At 42.6% G+C, this 22,059-nt stretch overlaps 2 protein-coding genes across 5 annotated transcripts in view; both read right to left on the minus strand.

Moving 5' to 3' along the window:
• Nucleotides 1–571: 571 nt before the first annotated feature.
• On the minus strand, nucleotides 572–9,910 carry snrnp27 (small nuclear ribonucleoprotein 27 (U4/U6.U5)). Its single transcript, XM_017682895.2, has 6 exons — nucleotides 9,753–9,910; nucleotides 7,870–7,990; nucleotides 7,077–7,189; nucleotides 3,376–3,455; nucleotides 1,901–1,965; nucleotides 572–841 (listed from the first exon to the last, which is right to left on the minus strand). Exons 1-6 carry the CDS (start codon nucleotides 9,787–9,789, stop codon nucleotides 787–789), a joined length of 471 nt encoding a protein of 156 aa, XP_017538384.1. The 5' UTR covers nucleotides 9,790–9,910; the 3' UTR covers nucleotides 572–786.
• A 2,354-nt stretch (nucleotides 9,911–12,264) lies between these two features.
• add2 (adducin 2 (beta)) overlaps nucleotides 12,265–22,059 on the minus strand; it is a 55,457-nt gene continuing 45,662 nt past the window's right edge. The window contains exons 11-14 of one of the 4 annotated variants that reach the window (XM_017682890.2): nucleotides 21,761–21,847; nucleotides 20,049–20,175; nucleotides 16,608–16,676; nucleotides 12,265–12,906 (exon numbers count right to left, since the gene is read on the minus strand). In XM_017682890.2, coding sequence (XP_017538379.1) covers nucleotides 12,641–12,906; nucleotides 16,608–16,676; nucleotides 20,049–20,175; nucleotides 21,761–21,847 — 549 coding nt within the window. In that variant the 3' untranslated portion in view covers nucleotides 12,265–12,640. The remainder of the gene's footprint in view (nucleotides 12,907–16,607; nucleotides 16,677–20,048; nucleotides 20,176–21,760; nucleotides 21,848–22,059) is intronic. The other 3 variants (XM_017682894.2, XM_017682891.2, XM_017682893.2) reach the window with 3 other exon arrangements.

Genomic DNA, 22,059 nt, shown 5'->3' on the forward strand with positions numbered 1-22,059 from the left:
GCAGAATAAGCAGATGTATAGCATGAAATATGATGGTATAGTCTATACAAACATCGCATCTCCAAAGTGGTAACTTTACAGGAGAAGGGAAAAACCTGCTGTAGTTTGAATGAGAGTCAATGGAACCAGAATTTTTTCCAAGCCATTTTGGGCCATTTCTTTTGGTCCATTCATCATGACACTTACACACAATGTAAAGAACAGCAGGTATGTTCAAATTATGTGAAAAACTGAAAAACGATTTTTTTTAATATTAGGTTTTCTTCCTACAGCAGCGACATACATTACAGTTAAGGCCCATAGTTAGTATTACAATGTTATAACTAACCCACAGCTGTACCCAATGCAGTTCTTGCTGACAGGCTCACCGCTGAACCTTTTGATTGAATCACCTTAAATAAAACTGCTTTATTTTTCCACACTTCAGCTGCTCTGATTGGTCAGTACTACCTGATTATGACTGATTTAGCGCAGTATAAAAGTTTGACCCTGCCAGTGAGTGGTGGTTTTAGCCCTACGATACATGCAATGACGTATAGATGACCATAGGAAAAAAAAACAAAACAAAATGTGCAATTTTTCAAAATTTATTTCGATTTGAAACCACAACACAAATTCAAGCTATCCACAGCAGTCCTTTCACAAATATCCACAAAGACATAGGGCAATGAAAGGAAGCTATAATGTAAAAAAATCTAACTATTTAACTGTACGCAGCAGAACAAAGTTACACAGAGCAAAGCGAGACCAAAGTCGTTGAAACCTTGAGCGTGACTTCTGTCTCCTTTAAGCGATGAAGTCCAGAGGTCTGTTAAACCCACCTTTCCTGTTCATATATTGCCTGTAAAAGAAAATATGATTACATCATTGATCTCCCCTCTGCACCAACATATTACATCATCGTCAGCCAATGGGAAGGTTTGTCTCTGAGCTGTGAAGCACCTGCAGCTGCGATTGGCCGCAAAGCAGGCAGTTGCTACTAAGGGCACCACCAAACAATATGCTATTGCTCAAAACAGGCAGTGGACACATGTACACAGAATCAAAACAGATACACGCCCTGACCGGGCAAATTCACACGCAGTGATGGAGCCTCAGCGGCGACACAAGCACCTTGCACTGTTCTCCGTTGTGCAGGCAGTCAGCGTATTAATCTGAAGCTTGTTACCGTTTAATGAAAGTGCATATAAATTCTGTGTGCATGAGCAGGTTGGAAAGAGAAAAGCAGAGTCATCAATAGAAGATAAGCAAGTAGAGAGTTTTCCAGAAGACTCTGACTTGGTTTTCTTTTCTGACAACACTGTGAAAATAAATAGTGCACCACATCAGCGCATAAATCAAAATGACTCAAACCACCACGAATACAGGCCTACAACTCCACGCCATGAAATCAGCCCCTCTCCTCTGATACTGAAAGAGTTACATCAAAAGTTTGTCCCAGGATTTTGACTCACAATGAAATAAGGACCTCAAAAGGTCTTCAAGATGTGAAAACAGAGGGTTATTTATTTCAAACGTTTGACTTGCAAGGCCAAAATGATGAGTTACTACATTATGAGAAAGTGAGTGATCATATCTGAGGATGATGGCTTATCTAGACAAGTGATGATTGAGAATATATTGAAATATTGGAATTATAAAGTCAGAATATTGAGTCAAATGTTTGAGAAAATAGGCCGCTGTCCAATGTGCCAAGTCCATGTGTTGAGAAAATAAGTCATTATTTTGACCTGGTAGTTAGAGGAGCAGTTACTCAGGGGAAAGTAAGTAATAATTTGGCGACAAAAAGGCAGCAGAGGTAAAAATGTTCAGTGTCCAAATGGAGCCCAAATTTTGATGCACATATTCATCGGTTGAACTGCATTCAAGGGGGGGGGGTACAATAACTAAACAAACTTGCCTGTATTTTCTCTTCTGGGTCACATTGACAGCATATGCATTTACAGAACCGTCCACCTTCCTGCCCTGTGGAGACAACAACACACACACACACACACACACACACACACACACACACAGTAAGTGAAAATACAGCCTTTTCTGCCCATTTTAGGGCACAATCTAATTATTTGCCAAGCTTGATATGTCTCTTGCACATTTCCTTTGTGTGTGTATGTGTATATACACAGATCTGGTGTAACATCCTGACCACCTCCTAGTTTCTACACTCACTGTCCACTTCATCAGCTCCACTTACTGTATAGCTGCACTCTGTAGTTCTACAGTTACAGACTGTAGTCCATCTGTTTCTCTGATACTCTGTTACCCTGTTCTTCAGTGGTCAGGACCCCCATGGACCCTCACAGAGCAGGTACTATTTGGGTGGTGGATCATTCTCAGCACTGCAGTAACACTGATGTGGTGGTGCTGGTGTGAGTGGATCAGACACAGCAGTGCTGCTCCACTCACTGTCCACTCTATTAGACACTCCTACCTTGTCGGTCCACCTTGTAGATGTAAAGTCAGAGACGACAGCTCATCTGCTGCTGCACAGTTTGTGTTGGTCATCCTCTAGTCCTTCATCAGTGGTCACAGGACGCTGCTGGCTGGATATTTTTGGGTGGTGGACTATTCTCAGTCCAGCAGTGACACTGAGGTGTTTAAATCCATTAAGTGAATGATGCACCACCTAAACAGTACCTGCTCTGTGAGGGTCCATGGGGGTCCTGACCACTGAAGAACAGGGTAACAGAGTATCAGAGAAACAGATGGACTACAGTCTGTAACTGTAGAACTACAGAGTGCAGCTATACAGTAAGTGGAGCTGATAAACTGGACAGTGAGCGTAGAAACAAGGAGGTGGTCATGATGTTACGCCTGTACACACATAACCAGTTACAAAAGCTTCATAGTAATTCCACTTTTAACATGATATAATATAATAACACAGCAATGTATACTAAAGCTTTGTGAAAACTAATTAGTCAGAAATGTTGGGAGACTGTGCCACCATGTGGTCAGCAGCAGTATCACGAAAAGCTTTCTCCATCTGTTGCTGTGATCAACTATACTGCAAACCAGCCCAACACTGGTGTAAACAAGGAGGCCAAACATTAGTGCGCATTTCTGATTTGTATGCTTTTTATTTCTCTTTTTGTCAAGTAAACGGTCTTTATGCAAAATATGCAGGGAAAAACATTTAAGGTTCATTTGACGGCAGTCAAAATGGGGAAAAAAAAAGGTTTGTGTTTCCAACATCGGCATGATAAACAGCTTAAAATGAGCCAGATAACTAATTTACATTTTACAATGATTTCTGAATAAAGCAGAGACCACCGCATGGATTTCAAAGGATCTCCACAGTTGCTTACTTGAAGCTTCTTGGCTTTCCTATCAGTGAAAATGATATTCTCACTGTGATTTCTGAAATCTCACCTTTGTGGTGTCAAAGGTGCCAAAGCCCATGAGCTTCATCATCTCAATCTCCTCCTCTGTCTTGCCCTGCATGTCCTCAGCTGCAACAAAGAAATTAAACAGCATTTCCCAGCATTGCTCAGCTTATTAAACCCATGAAAGGAATTCTGCTGTCGGCACAGTGGTCTCATGTTTCACACCTTTCACAAACTTTAAATACAGCTGAAAAGTGAGAGGCCGTGGTCTTTAAATATCAGGCGGTGTTCACACAGCAGGTAAAACTGGCAAAGATGACAGATGTGCGTCAGTGTGAGCAGATAAACACACTGAATCGGACATCATAACTCCTGATTTGAGACGCCTTCATATTTGGTACTGAAACCCGATCCGTATCGGATATGTGGCAGTCTGAACAGCCAAATCGGAATTCTTTTACGTCTGTCCAGCTCCACATTCATCGTAATTTCACGCTGCTGAGACTCAAACATTTAGGCTGCGTTCACATTACCAGGCTGAAGTGGCACAAATCAGATTTTTTGCCCTGATCTGGTGTTTTCAAATCCCACCTGAGCCACTTTCATACGTGGTCCTATTTCGGATACGTAGCCTATCCGTGGCCATGTGACCTGAATGTGAGATCGGAATTCATGTGCTTTTTTCCTACTGCGCGTGTGCCATCATTCAGTGTTACCATGGCAACAGCGCCGAACAGCCGTTAAAGCCTGTAAACTATGGAAAAGTAGCTCATCTCACCCTTTTCTCCTCCGTCTGGCTCTAATGATGAAGCGGAGAGCTGATCAGAGTTAATGATCTTCTCAGCGAAGCTCGTTCTGCTCGTTAGTTTGTGCTGATGATGCAGTGATTCAGTCACGTGAGAGTCACTGAGTCACTTACGCAAACAAGTGTGAACCATCGTCACAGACAGATCAGGTCTGAGCAAAAAAATCAGAAAAATCAGTCCTGTAATGTGAACGTAGCTTTAGTCTGATGTTTCTGTACCAAAAAATTAGAAGGGAGTCTTAACGCAAGCGCACGCGGCCGCAGGACAGCGAGGCTGCAGCGTCAAACACCAGTTAAAAGTCTGAAAGCAAAGCTTAAGGAATCCGAGGACACGAACCAAAGAAGTGACCGCGCCCTTTCTACGGCGACCTCAAACACATTCTGGGTGATGAGCCCAGCTGTCAGTCAGTGGAGCTTCATGATGGCTCCTGCGATGCTGGTGAAGATGAAGCTGAACCTCTGGGTGCGGCTGGCTTTGGTTGGCGGTTGTGATTGTTTACCTCTGGACGAGCCGCGTGAGGCTCTGTTCTTTTGCGTCAGTTTGGGACCTGATCTGTTCAGACTGGTGTCGCATACAGATCACAAAAAGATGTGAACGTCCAAAAAACATTCAGACCTGGTGAGAAAATCAGATTTGGGCCACTTTTACCGGCTGCGTGTGAACAAAGCCTCTCAACTGTCGGTAGAAAAGTGTACGTTGCCTGTCACTCATACCAACGGGTCATTTAGTGATAAAATACTGAATGACTCCTGCAAGTACACCATACATCCAAAAGTTTGTAGACACATTCATAAGGAGTTTGTCCACCTTTGGCAGCAGTAACTGTCTCACTCTTCTGGGACGGCTTTACACTAGATGTTTGAATATTTTCAAGAAGCACTGTGTGGACCTAATTGTGCCTGGGAAGGTACAGTAAGGTGTGGTTTCAAATCAAACCAAACCTATTCATACTAGAGCTGTTCGACATTGACATTAACAATGCCGCTCTGTCTGACCGCACGAGACGGGATAATTTAGTATGACAGTAGTGTGTCTCCGTCCGGACAAGACGCAGCACAGTCTTTATTTTGATGTATAAACAGAAATCTAACTAACCTCTCCTTTAAGAAAAGAGCAAAAACCAAAATGATAAAAGCTCCATTCACTATTGGGCAAAATAAGGAGAAATGAAACACCAACAGCTACTTCCACCAGAACTGCAAGCACATTTTTGTGCACTGAAAAGCACAAACAGCTGAAAATTGTATTTTTATATTACATAAGTATAAATATTTGTGTTTGTTTATTTTTTGCTTGTTGTGACAGTCATTACTACCTCACCGACTTACTCACTGGGAGTGAGAACTATCCTAACATTTGATTCATTTTTATAGGCTTGGAGGTCAGGATTAGTTTTGGAGTAGCTGTGGTTTCTGAGCAGCAGTTCAGGGTTCGATCCAAACGCTTAGGCTCAGTATTGTTTTATCTTGTTTGCGAATGTTTGTAATACCAACTGTGTGGTTGTTCACTGTAGCGTTATATCATGGAATTTGTGAAATGTTTTATGGTCATAAAGGTCTAAAAAGTCATGCTGGACAATGTGTGTCCATGAATTTGGGGGGCGGAGTTTCTGAAGGAGAGCTCTGAAGGGAGGGATGTGTTTATTTTACTGTGGAGTTCAAATAACAACTGTTCTCCAGAATCGTACAGTGATCCTTTAACAATGGAAATACTGCAGAAATGATCAAAGTAATGTTCATCGCACGGCCCTGATCTGTCCCCAGGTGGAGTAACCTGTGCAGAGAAGCACTCATTAGGCCTCTAAAAGTTTGTGCTGACAATGTAGACGTCTCTAGTGTCGTGCGTATGAGGTCATTTTATGTTATCGCAGCTCTTAAAGTTGATACACTCGACATTTTAAACATTAATACAGCAGCAAACAGCTACTTTCTATGTAAAGACATAGGGGAGTAACGACGTCCTGAGCAGAGAATGAAGCCACGCCCCCTCGGTTTGTATGTAACCTGAGCTTCTCTGTTCTTTGTTTTCATAGCCGGGCTGACTGCGTGTTCATGTTGGTCCCGCCCTGTGAGAATATCACCCTCCCCACGGTTTGTTTTGCCCTCCCTGACTTCAGCTTCATTGAGAGTTGAAAAGGGATGAGGAGGTCGCTCTGTTTCTGCTGGACAGGTGGACAACATCAACTTATTTCTGCTGCTTCACAGAATCAACAGGTCAGCATTGTTTTGTCTTGTTTACAAACGTTTGTCATACCAACTGTTTAGCTTCACAGCAGAAACTGTAGCGCCAGTTTCCTAACCCAGTAATGAGCTAACGTTCGCTAAATAATGTGTGGTTGTTCACTCTGATCTTACATCATGGTATTTGTGTACACAAGGTTTGCGGGTTTTATGGCCAAAAAGGTCTAAAAAGGCGTGCTGGCCTTGACGATGTGTGTCCGCGAATTTGGGGGCGGAGTTTCTGAAGGAGCACTGAAGGGAGGCGTGTGTTTGTTTTCACTGTGGAGTTCAAATATCAACAATAGTTGTGCAGAATCATATAATGATCCTTTAACCATGGAAACGTCGCTCACGCAGCCCTCATCTGTACCCCGGGCGAGTAACTTGTGTCTGTTCTTGATTCCAAAGTGCGAGAACAGTAAACACTGACAACAGCAGAAGCTGCAGGGTCTGATTTATCTCGGTTTTATGTCACAGACAGCAATTCTGGCTAGCTACTGTATTTTCCTGACTTCACTGAGCCCAAATGATGATTCTGGGACGATTACATTTGACCAATCAGTGGTTTGCACCATCACTAGCTCCTCATCCCCACTCAGCACTTCTTTGATGGGTAACCAAATTCAGAGTCGACGCTCTCTGTCCTGAAGACAATGACGGCAAAATAGGTGACTATGGATTTGTAAACTGTACATTAGACATGAATGGTAACAATGGCCCACCTGATATCTGGTGTATCTTTGCAGGCTTCTCTTTCACCTCCTTCCTGTCTTCCTCCCGTCTGTCCTTCTGCCGCACCGGGGAGAGCGAAGACGAACGGTGTCGCCGTGGAGATCTGTGTTAAAAGAATGGACACACAGCTGTGGGGAAGCACCTTAAAATAAAGAAGTATACTCTTAGCAAAAAGGGTTCTACACAGTACCAAAAGATGAAGTGACCCTCATTAGTCCCACTACAGGGAAACTGCACCTCTGCATTTGAGCCATCCGTGCAGTGAAACACTAGACACACTAGTGAACGCACACACACACTAGGGGGCAGCAAGAAAACTTGCCCTATCCGCAGCGCCTGGGGAGCAGTTGAGGGTAAGGTGCTCAAGGTCACCTCAGTCATGTCCTGTCGGCTAAGGGGATAGAACCGGCGACCTTCTGGTCACAGGGCTGGTTCCCTAACCTCCAGCCCACGACTGCCCCAAAAAGGGTTCTTTGCCTTGTAACAATAGTGGAATCCTTTTGGTGCTACGCAGAACCATCGACAGCACAATTGACATCAATCTGAAGAACACCTTACCGGTGCAAAGTACCCTTTACTCATGCAGCTCTGACTGTTCATGGTTCTATATAGAACCATTTTCTTTACTCAAGATCCCTTGAAAAACCAGTTTTTTAAGAGTGTGGCTTTTACTAGTGATGCTCATTCCGAATCATTAAAAACTCTTCATTTATTCACACATCAGTCATTTAGCTGCTGCTGAGAACTGATCCTAAAACGCTTGACCCAAAACTTGACCCACACCTGGACCTCCGGCGGTGTGGTGAGCGTGAGCGGCTCCTCCGCCTGTCCCGGTCTCGAGACCGCGAACGATCTCGCTCTCTGCGTCTGCGGTCCCGGGATGACGAGCGAGAGCGGCGTCTCTCTGAAATGATAAAATAATAGATCAGGGCCCAACAAAGCTGTGAGAAGATACACTTAAAGGAAAAAATAAGTATATTATTATTATTATTGCGGGATTTTCAGTATGAATCATGGTACTGCTGTATGCCTTTCTTTTGGAATGGATACGTCAGTTACTAATTGATGAATCGCATTACAGGCCTCGTTGCTCAAATCCGATTTTTCGCCTAAATCCGATTTCTCTGACATGATGGTTCAGACTCGTTTAGGTAAGAGACTCAAATCAGTCATTAATGTGATGAACCGGCCTGAAATTACCCTCATGAGCTCCTCCTACTCAGTAACGTCACGTGACATCACTGCATCATCAACACAAACTACCGAGCAGAACGAGCTTCGCTGAGAAGATCATTAACTCCGATCAGCTCTCCGCTTCATTATTAGAGCCAGACGGAGGAGAAAAAGGTGAGATGAGCTGCTTTTCCACCGGTTACAGGCTTTAACGTCTGTTGCCATGGTAACGCTGAATGACGACGCAGCGGAAAGAAAGCACATGAATTCCGATCTGAGCGTCACATTAAGGCAAAGTTATGAAAACTATGACGAAGTGTGTTTTGGAACCACCTTCAACTCCTCAGAACCACCGGAGGTCCCAAAACACACTTCGTCATATTCTTCATGAGCTCCATTCAGAAGCTGGGCGTCGTGTGAGGCTGTAGCTCTTCTCTCCAGTCTAATAGACGGTGATGTCATTTTAAACCCTTATAATAAAAGAAGCTGAACTCAGTTAGTTTTATCTACTGAAAGACGACCCGTTTTTCCCCAAATCTGGGCTCTAAACAGACGGCGTCTCTTCAGTGATCTGCTCTGGAAACATCACTTTAATAAAACAATACAAAGAGCATCTGAGATTTTTGGCTTTCAGCAGTAAACCGTGAGCATGTAGTGACGTGTGTGTACCAAAAATAAATAAATAATTTTTTTACATTTATTTCATGCAGTTACTGAATAATCTGGCTCACGATTTGGTGGCGTAAATTCAGATGGACAGACCAAAACATGGAGAACAAGAGGTTAAGACCCTTTTTGGATATCGTAGGTTTTTTTAATCGCAGCGCTTGCGGGTCAAAAACCGCGATTTCGATATGAAAACGATGAATCGCTCGGCACTAATCGGCGTTCTCCCCGTATCACAGTAGCAGGTAAACAGGTGAATACACACGGCAAGACTGTAAAATACACTTTGTGCCTTTTTTAAGCTCCTGGTATGAGATTTGTTTACATCGTCGCTGCTCTTCACTCGTTTTGTCCGTGTTGCTGCGTTAAAAACTGGGAACCCACTCAGTTCAGACGGGACCACTGCTAGAAGGACTGAGGCTCCACTGTAGGGACAGCTAGCGCTTCTATGTCGGGAAAATATATATATTAATTCAATAAAACGGCGAGAATATTTCTGAAGAGCTTAAAATGAGTTACAGCGTTAGCAGCTAACGCTAGCAGTACCAACAGAAACCACACATTCGGCTCACGGCTCCCACTGTTTAGCGTTTAAACTGAACGTTCAGAATAAGAGAGATGATAGTTTATAATCTACTATGTCGAATTTTCCTCATTAAAGCTCTAAAAGACTCGAAATAACGTTACAATGAACAGCGCCTGGTTCGTGTAAACAGCCGAGAGCGCGACGCTGCTGCTGCTGCCGTTCAACCGCCGCTGTTTCGGGTCAATTCAGACACTCACAGCTTGCAAACGCCGCCTTATTAAAGCTTAAACCTCATCCAAACCTCGTCGTGGTGGTGTTCTGCTCCTGCTTCGCCCCATTAGCCGCTCACTCGAGGCCCAAATCCTTTATTTCGGTCAGTGTTGTGAGAAACCGCAGACGCCTCTACAGCTAAAAACAAGCGCACGTAAAGCGGCTCGGGTGGAAACTAAGAGCGAGCAACTCCGTTCCGACCTAAATATCCCACACAATGTCTGTGGCGTTTTTGGTGTTGATCAGTGGAGACACCCAAAAAGTAGAAGTTCCTCCCTTTAGACCTTTCAAATGTACTTAAGTATCGAAATGTAAAAGTAGTAAAGTATTGACCTTTCAAATGTACTTAAGTATCGAAATGTAAAAGTACTAAAGTAGTGACCTTCAAATGTACATAAGTATCGAAATGTAAAAGTAGTAGTGACCTTCAAATGTACTTAAGTATCGAAATGTAAAAGTAGTAGTGACCTTCAAATGTACTTAAGTATCGAAATGTAAAAGTACTAAAGTATTAACCTTTCAAATGTACTTAAGTATCGAAATGTAAAAGTAGTAAAGTAGTGACCTTCAAATGTACTTAAGTATCGAAATGTAAAAGTACTAAAGTATTGACCTTTCAAATGTACTTAAGTATCGAAATGTAAAAGTACTAATATATTTACCTTCAAATGTACTTAAGTATAAAGTAAAAGTACTAAAAGAGTAATTCTGGCTCTGATCTGGTCCTGTTATCATTTTTATAACCAGACTGGCTTCATGAACTCATTTCAGGTGAAAGTCCTCCAGCGTCTCTCTTGGTAAACCAGTCTTTTAATAGAACGTCATTAATTAGTGACGCTGACGACTATTAAAATGATCAGAAGCACAAAACACTGAAGGTAAACAGTTTCCATCAGGGAGAACCGAGTGGCTCTGAAATCACTTTTTACACACAAGCAAAGTTTCAGTTTCAGATTTATTTACAACTTAGTTCCAAGTTTAAGTTGAATAAAAACTGGCTTTAAACTCAGGATCACAGATGAGCTCCTTTACTATGTTGATCTGTAGGCGTCTGTTCATAAACATAAACCAGCCCAAACTCATTTACTATAAAATGAAATGGTGTTCACGGTGGCGTGGTGGCGTGGTGGGTAGCGCTGTCGCCTCACAGCGAGGAGGGCCTGGGTTCGATTCCCCGGCCGGGTGAATGGGGTCCTCTCTGTGTGGGGTCTGCATGTTCTCCCCGTGTCTGCGTGGGTTTCCTCCGGGTTCTCCGGTTTCCTCCCACAGTCCAAAGACATGCAGTCAGGCCGATTGGACATGCTAAATTGCCCCTAGGTGTGAGTGACTGTCTGTGTCTGTCTGTCTGCCCTGTGATGGACTGGCGACCTGTCCAGGGTGTATCCTGCCTTCCGCCCGAAGACTGCTGGGATAGGCTCCAGCACCCCCCCGCGACCCTGACGGAGAAGCGGCTTAGAAAATGGAGAAGAATACCTTACTGAGAAAAGGAGGCGGACACATCAAACAAAGTCCAGACCTCAGCACCACTGAATGGGTTTGATCACTTCAGAAAATCAACCAGCTTCTCAGTCTGAGCTTTGGAGGCGTGTCTGCAGGTTCTTTGAGGCACTGGAAGCGAGTCTCCTGAGAAGAATGTGTGTGTGTGTGTGTGTACAGCGCATTCAGTCCTATGTGTTTTCTATTAATCCAAAAGAAAACAGCAGAGGCAAAAGTCCCTTTCAATGAGTTTTAATGATTGGTACAACCTAGCATTTATCACCTTACATTCTAATATGACATGGATTCAGACTTGAAAACCAGCAGATATACACACACACAAGCGTTTAAATAAGAGACACAGGTCATAAAAATAATTACAACTGCCAAAGAAGTTCCCCCTTGAACTGTACAAAACAAAACGAGGAGTGGAATGTTTCAGTGCCTTTTAACGTTGCATAAATAAGCCAGATTCTTTTTCATTCAGTACTGGTTTTTGCTTTTTTCCCAATAGCTTATTCCATGTTGTCGCAAGACGTTTCGCCATCACTGCTGCAATTTGCTGTATTCCTGCTATTCCAAACCAAAGAGTGAGATCGTATGAAAGATGGACAGGAAACCAGCTCTCAGTCCGTAGAGAGCTCACGATTACACTTCGTAGAGTTATACAAACAGTTGTGCAATGTGACCATCGGTGAACAATCATAAGTGACTAATATGAACAATCAAAATGATGTGAGTGCTTAATTAATGCCACATTCTCATCTATATGCTTGTGCTAAGTGCAATATCGTTTTAAAAGCGAGGGGAGAGAGAGGAGAGAGAGAGAGAGAGAGAGAGAGAGAGGAGACAGAGAGGAGAGAGAGAGAGAGAGAGAGAGAGAGAGAGAGGAGACAGAGAGAGAGAGAGAGAGAGAGAGAGGAGACAGAGAGGAGAGAGAGAGAGAGAGAGAGAGAGAGAGAGAGGAGACAGAGAGGAGACAGAGAGAGAGAGAGAGAGAGAGAGAGAGAGAGGAGACAGAGAGGAGACAGAGAGAGAGAGAGAGAGAGAGAGAGAGAGAGAGAGAGAGAATGATGAGAGAGGGAGAGAGACAGAGAGAGAGAGAGAGAGAGAGAGAGAATGATGAGAGAGGGAGAGAGACAGAGAGAGAGACAGAGAGAGAGAGAGAGAGAGAGAGAGAGAGAGCTCGTCCAGAGCTTTTTATTCCTTTTCAGGGGGGTTAGTCGGGATTGTGATGGGAGATTTTAATGAAAATTAGCTTCATGTCACAAAACAATAACCCAAAAGACGTGAGTGGATGGACAGATCGATACACAGTGAGTCTGAACGAGCGTAAGTGCAACTTGGTTAGCCGAGGGCCCGTGAGCGGCGTGTCTATGTGAGTGTGTGTTACTGTAGTGTTACTGCAGGAGTGTCTGTGAAGAGGAGGAGTGTTTCCGAAGCTCAGGTTTCGGCCTTCTCCTTCTGCTTCTTGCTTTTCTTCAGGAACGAGGGAGCTTTGAACTTCTTCTTCTTCTTGGAGGGCGACTTAGATGGGGACCCCTCCGGAGTGGTGCCCGGGGGCTTTGCGGGCGGGGCGGTGGGCGGGGCTAAAGGTGAGCTTTCCGACGTGTCGTTGGTGGTCAGGGCCTTCAGTCCTTTCTCCAGCTCCTCCTGCTGCTTCTCGTCCTCCTCCTTTCCGTTCTGTACCGCATCTGTGGTGTCGCCGTCTATGGGTACAGGAAAGAACGGAGCTCAAAGGGGGATTCCACCAACTTTCCAAAGTTTGAGCAGAACTCAAGCACTGAGACGTAAACCACATGGGTCAGGCTCCAGCCCTCGTGGGCCAAAACACTGCAGACTTCAGTACACTGCCTTGTTAAACACACCTGATTAAGCTCATCAGCTAAACAGCAAGGCAAATTCAGAGCATTAGATAAGAGTAAACACTAATATCCACAACACTTCGGCCTAGAAGGTCCCCCAGTTTGATATGCCTGAAGGAAACGACGTCATTCAGAGTGGTTTGGTGTGAAATGCTCGGTTCTAGAGAACTTAGAAAGACAGAATTGTTCACAGTGGTGCTGATAGGAACCAGACGTCTGATCACTTTTATGCCTCTAAAAGTTCTTTAACACAAAGTTATTACATGAAATGGTAAGCGATGTGTTGACTGGTGATCAAGACTTTGTTTTATGATAGCTTTGAGAGGGTTTTGGTATTTAATATATATAATATTTAATATTTTTGAATCGATTTATGTCAGAGAGGTGCATTCCAAGGCAAAACAGTCCCAAAAAAACATTTTATTTATCACTATTTTACCATTTTTAACATTATACACACATAAAAAGTCACCACAAGGTTAAACGGTCATTTTGCATAGTAAATAAAATGGTTTTAATTGTGTTGCAGACATCATGACTCCTGGTTCCTATCACCACCACTGTAAAGTAATCCAAGTCGTTAAGTTTTGAAAAATCAGTGGAATCCTCCTTTAAAGGGCCCATCTCCTATCATTTTCCTGTCCCCGGTGTCCGCCTGTAGCATCTGTGTGGGATTACGCAGCACAAATAGTCATATGTAGTCATACATAGTCTCTATATCCCTTAGAATGAAAGGGCAACTCCACCAACTTTTCAAAATCCTTGCATATTTCCACTGTTTGCGATGTAAACAAAGTCATTCAGAGTGGTTTTATGTAAAATTTGTTACAGAGAAAGTTACAGACTCAGATGTCTTTACAGTGGTAATAATGGGAACCAGGGGTCACCATGTCTATAACACAAATATAGACATTTTATTTACTATCCAAAACAACCAGTGAACATACACGGGTCTCCTGAGATTTTATATATAATGTTTTTATTGGTACAATAGTGGAACATCTGAACAAAATACACTTTTAGGGGGACTATTTTGTCTTACAGTGCCCTGCATGTATCCCTTTGCCATGAATGGATTGAAATACACGGATTAACGAGATGTTTTAGACCAAAAATGTATCACAAAACCATCGAAAACAATGTCTTAGGCATCAGGCTGAGCTTTCAGAACCACTTTGTGTAACAACTTGGTGTTAGATTTTAGCTTTTAAAGGTATTAAACTTTTCAGACGTTTGGTTCCTATCACCCTCATTTCACTTCCCTCAATTCGGAATGACTTTGTTTACATCTTAACCGTTTAATTATGTAGAAACTTTAAAAAAAACGGTGGAGTTTCCCTTCAAACAGGCTGTTTTTGCCACTGTGCCTTTAAGAATGCTACATGTAAACGAGCTCTGTTCTGATTGGCTGCCCTGTATTGCGCCTCATTTCAAAAGCAGTCCAGGCTGAAACACACTTTACAACTTCAGTGTAAATGGGCGGAGCTAAGCTGCTGTAGACTGTGTAGGTAGATGTGCATGTACTGGTGCTGCTCTTGCAGCTTAGTCCCCATAGACGGAACATTTGGACTTTTTGATGTGTTGCAAAAACAGCCCATTTTAAATTAACATGTTATTTACTGACATGAAAACTATCACTCTTAAAAAAGATGGTTCTTCAAGGGTTCTTTAGCAAAGAACATGTTTCTATATAGTACCATGAACACTCATGGAACCTATGGCATGATTAAAGAGTTCTTTGCATCATGAAAGGGTTCTTCAGACTGATGGAAAACGCCGACTGTTCTAGACAGAGCCTTTTTGAAAATCGTTCTATGTAGCACCCAAAAGGGTTCCTCTGTTGTTACGATGCCAAGGTTGTAATAATACAAGAACCCTTCTGGGTGAACCGCTTTCAAAAAAGTTCTGTATAGAACCGCAAGTAGCGCATTCATGCACATTTTCCATCAATCTGAAGAACCCGTTCATGATGCAAAGAACCCTTTAATCATGCAAACGTTTCATGGTTCTCCATAGAAACGTTTTTTTATTTTGCTAAAGAACCCTCATTAGCTCGGCCCACTGTCTGTGGAATTTTTGCAAATCCGATTGAATTCATTCCAAGTATGGATTAAGACAGGTGTTTGTGCTCACTCTGCTCAACACGCTGATGAAAATCTCTGTTTTCATGCTTACTACAAGTAATCTGACCCAAATTACGGGCATGAATAGGGAACCACTTAGTATAGACGTTACCGTGACAACCAGCAGAGTGAGATGAGCAGCAGTGAGCAGTGATTGTGTTTTTAACTGCTTTAAAATGACGTCAGACTCAGGAAAACGTCCTTCACTTGTCCTTATTAAAGAAGGCCGAGAGGAAGACGTCGTGCTCTGAGACACATAAGCTGGACGTCCGTCCCACCTCCGATAGGGAATGTAATCGGATAGAGGCGTTCACACAGATATTATTCTTCTATTTAACAGATTATTTACAGGATTGCACACCTCATTCAATCAAACAGAAATTGTATTCCGAATGGCCTCAATCGGAATGGACTACTCCGGTTGAGGTGTTTACATGAACGTATTGTATTCCGATTGAGCTATTAGTCGGATTATTAATGGATTATTAGGCTGCATGTGAATGTGGCTATCCTCAGGTTCTAAGGGCTGTTTCAGCCCACACTGCTTTTTAAATCACATAGCCAGTTTAATTCTATGTGATAAAGAGACGTTGGAAAATGGTCAGGAAAAATGAACTAAAAATTAAAAATATTACTGTAAAAATTAAAAATATAAGACAAATATAGACCCTTTGAAGGAATGTTCCGTTTAAAAATCAAACTGATTGGACAAGACATGTTTCCTATTCTTCTGCACTGGACCTACAAGGTTAATGCACACTCTTCGAAACAGATGGTTCTTCAAGGGTTTTTTCAGTAAAGAAAATAGCTCTACATAGAACCACGAACACTCGAAGAACCCTTTTTTGCATGATGAAGTGGTTCTTTGCATCCTGAAATGGTTCCTCAGATTGACTGAGAATGTGCTGTAGATGGTTCTCTATAGAAACTTTCTACAAAGGGTTCTATGTAGCACCCATTGTTACAAGCTCGACATCCTAACAACAGAAGAACCCTTTTAGGTGCTATACAGAACCACGCAGAACCATCTACAGCACATTCTCCATCAATCTGAAGAATCCCTTTCATGATGCAAAGAATCTTTAATCACACAACTGGTTCTTTGAGTCTTCATGGTTCTACACAGAACCAGTGTCTTTACCAAAGAACCCTAGAAGGACCCTCTTTTTTAAGCGTGTGTATCTAGAACCTAATGGGAGTCCATTCACTCAAAATAATAAACAATACATTACCCTTAAAATTAAAGAAGCAAACTTCACACACAAGCTCATCGAAACCAGGCGTGCTTGATCTGCACAGCTTGTCCCACTTAGCAACAGTTGCTATGAAAAGGACACATTCGTGGGCAGATCAAGGGTCAAACTGAGCTCCGCTGCGTTTTACAACCTTGCTGAGGCGTGCAGGCGAGGTGTGAGGGCTCACCTGAGGGAGGGGGTTTGGTGGGGGAGGCCGCAGGGGGGGTACCTGCATCGTTCAGCACCTCCTCCCCACCTGACACAGCCAGAAAAGAGGTGAACACAGAAGAAATGAAAGAAAAAAACAGGAAAGAAACACAAAGGACAAAGTGATTAGTGCGTTAAAGTGAAGGGACTGGAGTGAGTGACGCGTGAGGCAGGGTGGAGGTGAGGGACGGACAGCGTGGAGCTCAGAGCGAGAATGTTTTGTGGCACTGGAGGCTATTAAAGTCAAGAAAGGACGATCAGAATGCCCTGTAATCTGTGCTGTGACATAACATGCAGGGGTAACATGATGACCACCTCACTGTCCAGTTTATCAGCTCCACTTACTGTATAGCTGCACTCTGTAGTTCTACAGTTACAGACTGTAGTCCATCTGTTTCTCTGATACTCTGTTACCCTGTTCTTCAGTGGTCAGGACCCCCATAGACCCTCACAGAGCAGGTACTATTTGGGTGGTGGGTCATTCTTAGCACTGCAGTAACACTGACGTGGTGGTGGTGTGTTAGTGTGTGTTGCGCTGGTCTGAGTGGATCAGACACAGCAGTGATGCTGGAGTTTTCAAACACCCCAGTGTCACTGCTGGACTGAGAATAGTCCACCAACCAAAATATCCAGCTGACAGCGTCCTGTGACCACTGATGAAGGACTAGAGGATGACCGATACAAACTGTGCAGCAGCAGATGAGCTGTCGTCTCCGACTTTACATCTACAAGGTGGACCGACAAGGCAGGAGTGTCTAATAGAGTGGACAGTGAGTGGACACAGTGTTTAAACTCCAGCAGCACCGCTGTGTCTGATCCACTCGTACCAGCACAACACACACTAACACACCACCACGTTAAGCATTTTGCAGCTCTTTTTTATGTGCAGTTTGTTGGGTCTTCTTGTACAAAATAACAAAAAATTGTCAAAAATGTAAAATGTAAATACACATAATGTCTTTTCATCAAATTGAAATCGCAACAAAACATTTATTTTACATTATAATCAACACTTTCCACAGAATTTCCAGACTTGTGTCTACAAGCTACGAGTGAGAAATAATTCATAATCTAAAATTCACCATGCTTTTGTTATTGCCAGCAAAAACTTGTGACTAAGGCTTAACAGCTCTAACACTGTGAGTATTTGAGGGAAAAGGCTTTACTGCACATTAGAGTCTGATCTTCAACACTGTGCATAGTAAGCACTGTCTTTTCCTCTGACCTACAGCAGCGGCCAGTTTGGCTGACTAAGTGCAGCATCATCTACTGCACAGAGAGAGAGAGATGGAGTGGATTTATCCAGAAAAACAGCAACTCTGAACAAATCAGATACACTTACTTGCACAAATGCGTGTAATGCTTTGCTGCGAACAGGCGTTTATTGAGAGCACGTGTATTTCGTACATTCCCGCTGTCAGAACAAAAACCTTTTGCTCCTCACTCCTCCTGTTGGGTTACTGTTTTGGAGATGGGAGGTTTTGTTCCAACAGCGATGGCGTTTCTGTGTGTACTGCGTCATATCCCCTTTATCGGAAGAAAACCTTGTATCTCCATTTTTAACATTTTTCAGTTTTTGACTTATTTTGAGAACACCTGTTGTCCTTTACACTGTGTGTAAGTTTCATGAATGACGGACCAACAGAAATGATCCAAAATGACTTGGAAATAATTCTGGTTCCATTGACTTGCATTGAGAGTAAAGTAGGTTTTTCTCTTCTCCTGTAAAGTCACCGTTTTGGAGATATGAGGTTTATGCGTTTTAAGATTACATAACCTATTGCCTGCTCTGCACACCTCACTATCGTCTCTCATGCAACGTTGTGTGTTGTCTCATGCCTCTTGCGCTGTCTTTTAAAGATGAGTCAGAATTTTAGAATATTAATTATAGCCATGAACACGAATTATTACGCAGAGAAGAGTCTGCATCCTTTTTTTGGTCCGAAGACGTTTAGCACAGATAGACGACTGTAGTCGGCCAGTTGGCTACACTATGAAAAAAATATGGTTCTTTGGTAAGGAAAATGGTCTATAAAGAACCATCAGCACCCTAAAGGGTTCTTTGCATTGCAAAAGGGCTCTGAAGATGTGCTGTAGACGGTTCTATACAGCACCTTTTTGAAAAAGGTTCTATATTCAAGCAATAGAACGCAAGAGGGAGTGTGTTATCCCAAAATAACATGAAAGGGTTCTGTACAACGTGCTGTAGGTGGTTCTGTATAGCACCCAAAAGGGATGGAAGGATGGAATGATGGAAATCGCTAAACTGGGCCGTGAACTTGTATCAACTGACAGATGTGGTAGAAATCAAACATCTGTACATATTTGATGTACACATGTGTAATATGGCATAAACAATGACAGTAATAGTTGAAAATGAGTCGTTTTATGGCCTCACCTTTCTAAAATCTTTAACTTTACTCTGGTAACTGACAGTATGTTACCCTTTTTTAGTCCCAAAGAAAGGTTCTTATGACTTATAACAATGATAGAACCCTCATGGTGCTATAAAGAGCCATTTTTAAAGGTCCTTTACGCGCCTCACATTTCTGCAAATATCTTTTGATGGGACGACACTGTAGAAATGAAACTCCGATATAACTTAAAGTGGTCAGTGTGCAGCTTGTACAGCAGTGCAGATTTACTGTCCTCTGAAAAGAACAACACACAGACATTCATGTCTAAACAGCTGGCAGCACAAGCGAGTCCACCTCAGAGTCTCGTGAGGGGTGCACTCAGTTTTGTGAGATACTGTATACACTCACCGGCCACTTTATTAGGTACACCTTGCTAGTAAAAGGCTGGACCCACTTTTGCCTTCAGAACTGCTTTAATTCTTCATGCCACACTTTCAACAAGGTGTTAGAAACGTTCCTCAGAGATTCTGGTTGGTTATTTGAGTTCCTGCTGTCTTTCTATCATCTGGAACCAGTCTGCCCGTTCTCCTCTGACCTCTCACATCAACAAGGCATTTTCATCCACACGACTGACCGCTCACTGGATGTTTCCTCTTTTTCGGACCGTTCTCTGTAAATCCTAGAGATGGTTGTGTGTGAAAATCCCAGCAGATCAGCAGTTTCTGAAATACTCAGACCAGCCCGTCTGGCACCAACAACCACTCCACGTTCAAAGCCCCTTAAATCCCCTTTCTTCCCCGTTCTGATGCTCGGTCTGCACTTCAGCAGGTTGTCTTGACCACCTCTACATGCCTGAATGCACTGAGTTACAGCCGTGTGATTGGCTGATTAGCTGTTTGTGTTAACCTAATAAAGAGGCCGGTGAGTGTAAATAAAGGTTCTTTATGGAATTAAATACGGTTCATCTACTGCATCTTCTCTTTTTGCACCTTTATTATTAAGAGTGTAAGGAAACGTTACATTTTAAAACTTGAAGGTGACTATTTGTAGGTGTTATATCGTACCGTCCTGGCCGAGCTGTTTGCGCTGGACTTCTTTACGGTACTCCTCCAGCTCCTGATCCGTCAGCTCGTTAAACGGGTTGGGGGGCTCAGGCTCGGGGGTCGAAGGAAGCTCCACCTTCTCAGGAGACTAGCAGGGCACACACACATAGAAGCACTGAGGGTTATCTATCAAATGACTCCCTGTTCACGATGTTTGTGTTATGTTAAAGCAGCCGTTCACAGCTAGAAAGGGAAAGTTTGGGAACGAACTTTAAGTTGGCTTGAAAAAGCCAGTTCGTTTTGTTAAAATGTTAAAATGCTTGAAAACTGTTGATGGTTGTTAAAATGTTGCCAAGCAGAAGCTACAGTATCCAAGGTAGATGGTGATGCTTTGCCAGGTGCTACCGTGAATGAAGTCCCACTTTAAATTCTGTGCCACCTTAAATTTAGTGCTATGTTAATTGCTGTTCCACCTTAAATTCAGAGAAACATTAATTCAATTAGAATGAAACGAACTGTGTGTGAGGGATGTCCATTACGATATCACTTGTGGCAGTTAATTTAAATGTCCCGAACATTACGGCCATTAATTTCCTATAGGAAAAAATATCATATTTGAATGATAATTTTACGAAAACTGCACCTCAGACCGCTTAGAAAAGAACAAGCAACCTAATCGGGTATAGGTACTATGATCCTGCAAAGTTTCGTGGGAAATATTTTATATTATGAGTGCAGAATAATAATAGAAAGAAGATACGATGTGAAGCGTCCTTGGGTTTGTGAAAGACGCTGTATAAATTTAACATTATTATTATTATTATTATTATTATTAAGATTACGAGGAACAGTAATTTGGCTTTTTCAATTACAAAATACACTTTTACACTTACACCCCCCCAAATATAGTCACACAGCCAAGATGCCTGAAGTTGCTTCTTTAGCTTTGCACTGGAGCTACAAGGACAATGGAGCTTACAAGTAATAGAAGCTTATATAAACCAACTAGCACTGATTTCTACAAACTGTTGTTGTTGTTGAAGACTTGTGGATTCTGACACTGCATGACATAATGCTATCTAACACAATTCAGCTGTTTTTAGTATAAACTAAACTTCTAAAGTGCTGTAGCCTCTTAAACTCCTTGGAACCACCGGTGGGTCCAAACCGCACTTGGTCATGTTCTTCATAACGTTCATATTCTTCATGAGCTCCATTCAGAAGCTGGGCGTCGTGTGAGGCTGTAGCTCTTCTCTCCAGTCTAATAGACGGTGACGTCATTTTAAACCCTTATAATAAAAGAAGCTGAACTTTGTTTTTCTACTGAAAGTCGACCCGTTTTTCCCCAAATCTGGGCTCTAAACTATAAACAGATGGCGTCTCTTCAGTGATCTGCTCTGGAAACATCACTTTTAGAAAACAACACAAAGAGTGTCGGAGATTTTTGGCTTTCAGCAGTAAATTGTAAGCATGTAGTGATATGTGGAGATCATAACACACACGTTCTGTTCATTTGAGGAGCTTTTATAAAAAATAAATTGAAATTTACATTTATTTCATGCAGTTACTGAATAATTTGCCTTACGATTTGGTCACGTAAACTCAGATGGACAAACCAAGAGCTTAATAGTCTTTGTTGTTTAACCGTCTGCAGAGATCTTCTGCATTGCAATGTTTGCATGAAAAGTTCTACATAAAGTTCTACACATATTAAGTATGAGATGGTCCTGTACCGGTGGGCTGTTGTCCGTGATGACGCTGGCTAATAACTGAGACTGAGGTCCCGCCGTCTTCATGTCCTGACGATTCTGCTCTCGGATCTGAAATAAAGACAGATATGATTTTCTCAAAAATGCACTTACACAATGCAGCCAAAGTTCAAACGTTACTATTCACCTTATTATTGCTGGAGATAATCAGTGTTCTGGTTGTATGTTACCCCTTTAAACTGTTCTAAGACCAATCCTTATCTAGCCCTTGTGGCAGTTTACAGTATAAACCAGGGGTCAGCAACATGCATCGATAATTTGGA

Source organism: Pygocentrus nattereri, chromosome 20 (assembly GCF_015220715.1).
Source record: "Pygocentrus nattereri isolate fPygNat1 chromosome 20, fPygNat1.pri, whole genome shotgun sequence".
Taxonomy (NCBI): Eukaryota; Metazoa; Chordata; class Actinopteri; order Characiformes; family Serrasalmidae; genus Pygocentrus; species Pygocentrus nattereri.

Coding starts and splice junctions, on each gene's coding strand:
- snrnp27 (XM_017682895.2), bottom strand. CDS start 9,789: ATGGGGCGAAGCAGGAGCAGAACACCACCACGACGAG. Junction 7,991..9,752: donor CAGAACACCACCACGACGAG/GTTTGGATGAGG, acceptor TTATCATTTCAG/AGAGACGCCGCTCTCGCTCG. Junction 1,966..3,375: donor GCACCTTTGACACCACAAAG/GTGAGATTTCAG, acceptor TTGTCTCCACAG/GGCAGGAAGGTGGACGGTTC.